General features: G+C 39.2%; 1 protein-coding gene across 1 annotated transcript in view; it reads right to left on the bottom strand.

Moving 5' to 3' along the window:
- Positions 1–415: 415 nt before the first annotated feature.
- Positions 416–4,223, bottom strand: part of LOC123233702 (olfactory receptor 1N2-like) — a 6,571-nt gene continuing 2,763 nt past the window's right edge. Inside the window, exon 2 of the mRNA XM_044659759.1 lies at positions 416–1,374. Within this exon, the coding sequence (XP_044515694.1) occupies positions 416–1,374 (959 nt within the window). The remainder of the gene's footprint in view (positions 1,375–4,223) is intronic.

Below are 4,223 nucleotides of genomic sequence, written 5' to 3'. Positions count from 1 at the left end.
TAAATTGGCAGGAAAAAGTACAAAATCTCCTTTTGTGGCTTTGCTATACTGCTAAAATGGTATTAATTTGTGCAACAACACTGGGACCACACTGTAAGCACTGTGGGGGCAGGTGCCGTGACTTATCTAAATTTTATATTGTTACCTATGGCTATGGCAGGTGTTTGTTGAATACAGATTTGTTGAATAAATAAATGAACAAAGGAGAAATAGGGAAATCCCCTTCTTCTAATTCCTCAAGGAGGGTTTGGCCAGTCTAAGCTTCACTGGAGGCAAACTTCTCAGATACCTCTTTCATAATAGCTCAAGGTGATTGATACTGGAAATCTCAAGACCAGAAGAGGTGAGGTATGCTGGGGATAGGCGTGGGTGAGCTGGAGTAGGGCAAGATTGGCATCAGGAGCAGGCATTGCTGTTATGGAGAGGAGAGAGTTTTCCCATTCCCAAGAAGCCTCCTCAGTGCCCCTTTCATGTCTCTATTTCTCAGGCTGTAGATGAATGGATTCAACATGGGGGTCACCACAATGTAAAGGACAGCAGCTGCGCTATCTCTTTGAACAGAGTCACTTGATGAAGGAAATAAATACACACCCATAAGAGAACCATAGAAGAGCAAGACTACAGTTAGATGGGATCCACATGTGGAGAAAGCCTTCCATCTTCCTTCAGGAGAGGAGAAACCAAGGACAGCAGAGGTGATGCGAGCATAGGAGAGGATGATGAGAGCAAGAGGAACAGTGAGGAATATTGCTCCCAAGATGATTACCATCAATTCATTTAAGTGGGTATCTGAGCATGCCAACTTTAGCAAGGCACTGATATCACAGTAGAAATGAGGGATGGCACGTTGGGTACAGAAGAACAGATGGGCCAGCAGAACGCTATGTGTCAGGGCAGGGATATTGGTCAAAGCCCAGCACATACTCATTATTAGCACACAGCGCTGGGAGCTCATGGTTGTAGCATAGTGAAGGGGGCGGCAGATGGCGACATAGCGGTCATAGGCCATTGCAGCCAGGAGGAGGTTGTCCAAACCCCCAAATGCAAGAAGGAAATATAGCTGGGTGATGCACCCAACATAGGAGATGGTCTGATGCTGAGTCTCAATGTTCACCAGCATCTTGGGGATGGAAGCTGATGTGAAACAGATGTCTGCAAAGGACAGATTGGCTAAGAAGAAATACATGGGGCTTTGGAGGTGGGAGTCAGAGCCAATGGCTAGTATGATGAGGAGGTTCCCCACCACAGTGATCAGGTACATGGCCAGGAAGAGCCCAAATAGCAGTCTCTGCTGATCTGGCTGTTCAGAAAGTCCCAAGAGGATAAATTCAGAGATGCTCGTTCTATTCTCCTTCCCCACGTGCCTCTCATGGTCTGTGAAAATGAAAATACTTTATATCATTTTTTACTGAACTCCTCCTTTACCTAGCCTGAGGCTATGGTATTTGGCTAAAATAAAAGGTAGACTTGATCTCTCCTCTAGATAAAAGAGTTTATTAATAAAGAGAACTTTGAACTTGGAGTCAGTAGAGCTGGGTTTGAACCTTAGCCAAGTCAACTCCTAGTGATGTGATCATGAAAAAGCTGCTATTCTTCTCTGTCTCAGTCTCTCATCTATGAGATGGGGCTCCAAATTTGTACTCTAAACTTCAGAATTGTTGTGAGTAAAGCACTCTAGAAATACGAGCTATTATTAAACTTAAAGGAGCTTAGACTAGTATGCATGATTATTCAGTGAACTGTATAGGACTGTATTTAAGCAAGTGCTAGATTGCATGGTACAATCTAAATGTGATAGCTCAGAGAAAGAAGAGATGGGTGAAGGCTGGAAGAATTAAGGCAGAATGTCAAGAAGAAATAAAACTTGGACTGGGCCTAAATGATAGGCAGTATTTAGTTAGCCTCACAAAGTCAGGAATGGCTTATTGTCTAGTTGGTACAAATTTAAGTCATACCCTGTCACCCTACATCTTCTATCTTAGATATGAAATATGCTTTGTACGTAATGTGGTATTCAAGACTTCAGCTCTGCCATATCATGGCTGTGTGAACCTAGGTAAATCACCTTCTCTCTCTGGACCTCAGCTTTCTCATCAATAAAATATTAATATTCTTGCTCTGCTGACCTCATGAGATTGTTGTGATGAAAAGTGTTTTGTCACCTTTATATACTATTCTAAGGATAATTATTCTGATCATTATAAAACCTAAGTATAGCCAAAATTTGGGCACTGAAATTAATATAAGGGTTTTGTTTCTTTTTTAGGGGGAGGGATAGAAAATATGATTTTGTTAATTAAAATTTTAATTTAAAAATAATTAAGTACCAAAGGTCCAGAGATAGTCTTGATATCAAGTTCCATTTACAATAGTTCAGTAATTTTAGCTGTCACTTTAACCTTTTTTAACTTCAGTTTCATAATCTATAAAACAAATACGTTGTTGGATGACTTCGAAGTTTTATTTTAGTCAATATTCTCTGAATCCTCTTTGTTTCCAAAATGAGGTTTTCAGAAATTATTAATATTTATTCTACATCTGTAGTAAAGTTGCCCTCTGATTCTTCACTGTGACATATGAGCTTGGTCTCTAGGAGACTTTACCAGAATGGCACAGAATCTGAGGGGACTTGGTCAAATGGGTGAAGCTTTGAATATAAGCTTGCCAGTGGATCCTGTCTGCTGACCAAAGGTTGGTCAAAGGACGAAGAGTCTTTTGTTTATAATAACTCATGAAGGCCTTCTACTAAAGGAACTAGAGTTATAATCAATATCAAGGGAGTACTTAACAGTAAGGAAATCATAGATCCATGCATTACTATATGTATTGAAAGAAGTGTATACTTCCATATCCTGAAGGGACACAGAATGGTGGAGTGGAAAGGCCATTAGACTAAGAGTGTGAAGACAAATCTGAGTTTGAGTCCTAGTTCTCTTACTTACTGGTGGTGACCCTAAGAGTCAGCTCTTATTGAGATACCTTGGATATCTCTGTGCCTGAACTTATTCATTTGTAGAATGAGGAAATGGAAAAAGTCTCTTCCAGATCAATGGGGCTATGATTCTTTTTCCTTTTAAACATATTTTAAGGGTATGATAGCAAATATCAGGGGAAGTCTATATCCAGCAATGTTACAGTAAATGTTCAGTTCTTTGAGGAAAATGTATACAAGACATATTTATAAGTTTAATTTGCATTATTAATTTTTTATCCATCACATTCTTGAATCTAGATAATCAACAAAACAATAAACAAGCCATGTTTGTAGCATTTCTCAGGTATAAATGCTCACACTGAAATTTTAATAATCAGTTGTCCCAGGCCTGTAAAATCTGGCCCCATCACATCCTTGACTGACTATCTATCTAGAATTTATCTAGATTAAGAGTTTTTGCTTTTTTATACCAGCAACCTTTTGATATCTGGGTGAAACAATTGGACACGTCTTAGAATGTTTTCTTACTTACATAATTGAAGGAAGTGCTAAACTTCAATAGAGAACAGTGAAAATAAAGATGTAAAATTTCCCCATCCAAGATCACAAATCTCCTGAAATCTATCCATTGCTCCGGGTTAATAAACCTTGATCTAGATGTAAAGATAGATAAATAGATTGGCAGGTAGATGATATACTAGTCTGACTCTTTATTAATTAGATAATACAGAACATGGGTAGCATTTATAAAGCATTTAAGGTTTTCAAAGCACTTTACAAATATTTCATTTGATCCTCACAATAAACTTTGGAGGCAAGTGTTATTACATCCATTTTACATATGAGGAAACTCATATGTAAAGGCAGACAGCAGTTAAGTGACTTGAACAAGGCCACACAACTAATAATTGTCTGAGATCATATTTGAATTCAGATCTTCCTGATTCCAGGTCCCACACACAATCCACTATACCACCTAGATGCCCACATCTTATAATGAGTGATCTGAGCTCTGAAAGTTATTTTTCTGACATTTTTTCAAGGCCCAATTCCTTTCATCCTGGATTGTGGGATGTATGCTCTTGTTTAGGGCTAGTGAAGCATCTTCTGAGCCCTTAACTCTTCTCCCTGTTTTAGTGCTCTTGGTCCTTCTCAGAAGGATGGTGTCAATGGGCCTGTCCTTTGGGGACATAAGGCCTCTCTTCCTTTTTTTTCCTCTCTCTCTCTCTCTCTCTCTCTCTCTCTCTCTCTCTCTCTCTCTCTCTCTCTGTCTCTCTGTCTCTCTCTC

The sequence above is a fragment of the Gracilinanus agilis genome, chromosome 2 (genome assembly GCF_016433145.1).
Source record: "Gracilinanus agilis isolate LMUSP501 chromosome 2, AgileGrace, whole genome shotgun sequence".
Classification (NCBI taxonomy): Eukaryota; Metazoa; Chordata; class Mammalia; order Didelphimorphia; family Didelphidae; genus Gracilinanus; species Gracilinanus agilis.
The sequence above is the reverse complement of the archived record's forward strand: the minus strand, read 5'-3'. Positions and strand labels throughout refer to the sequence as shown.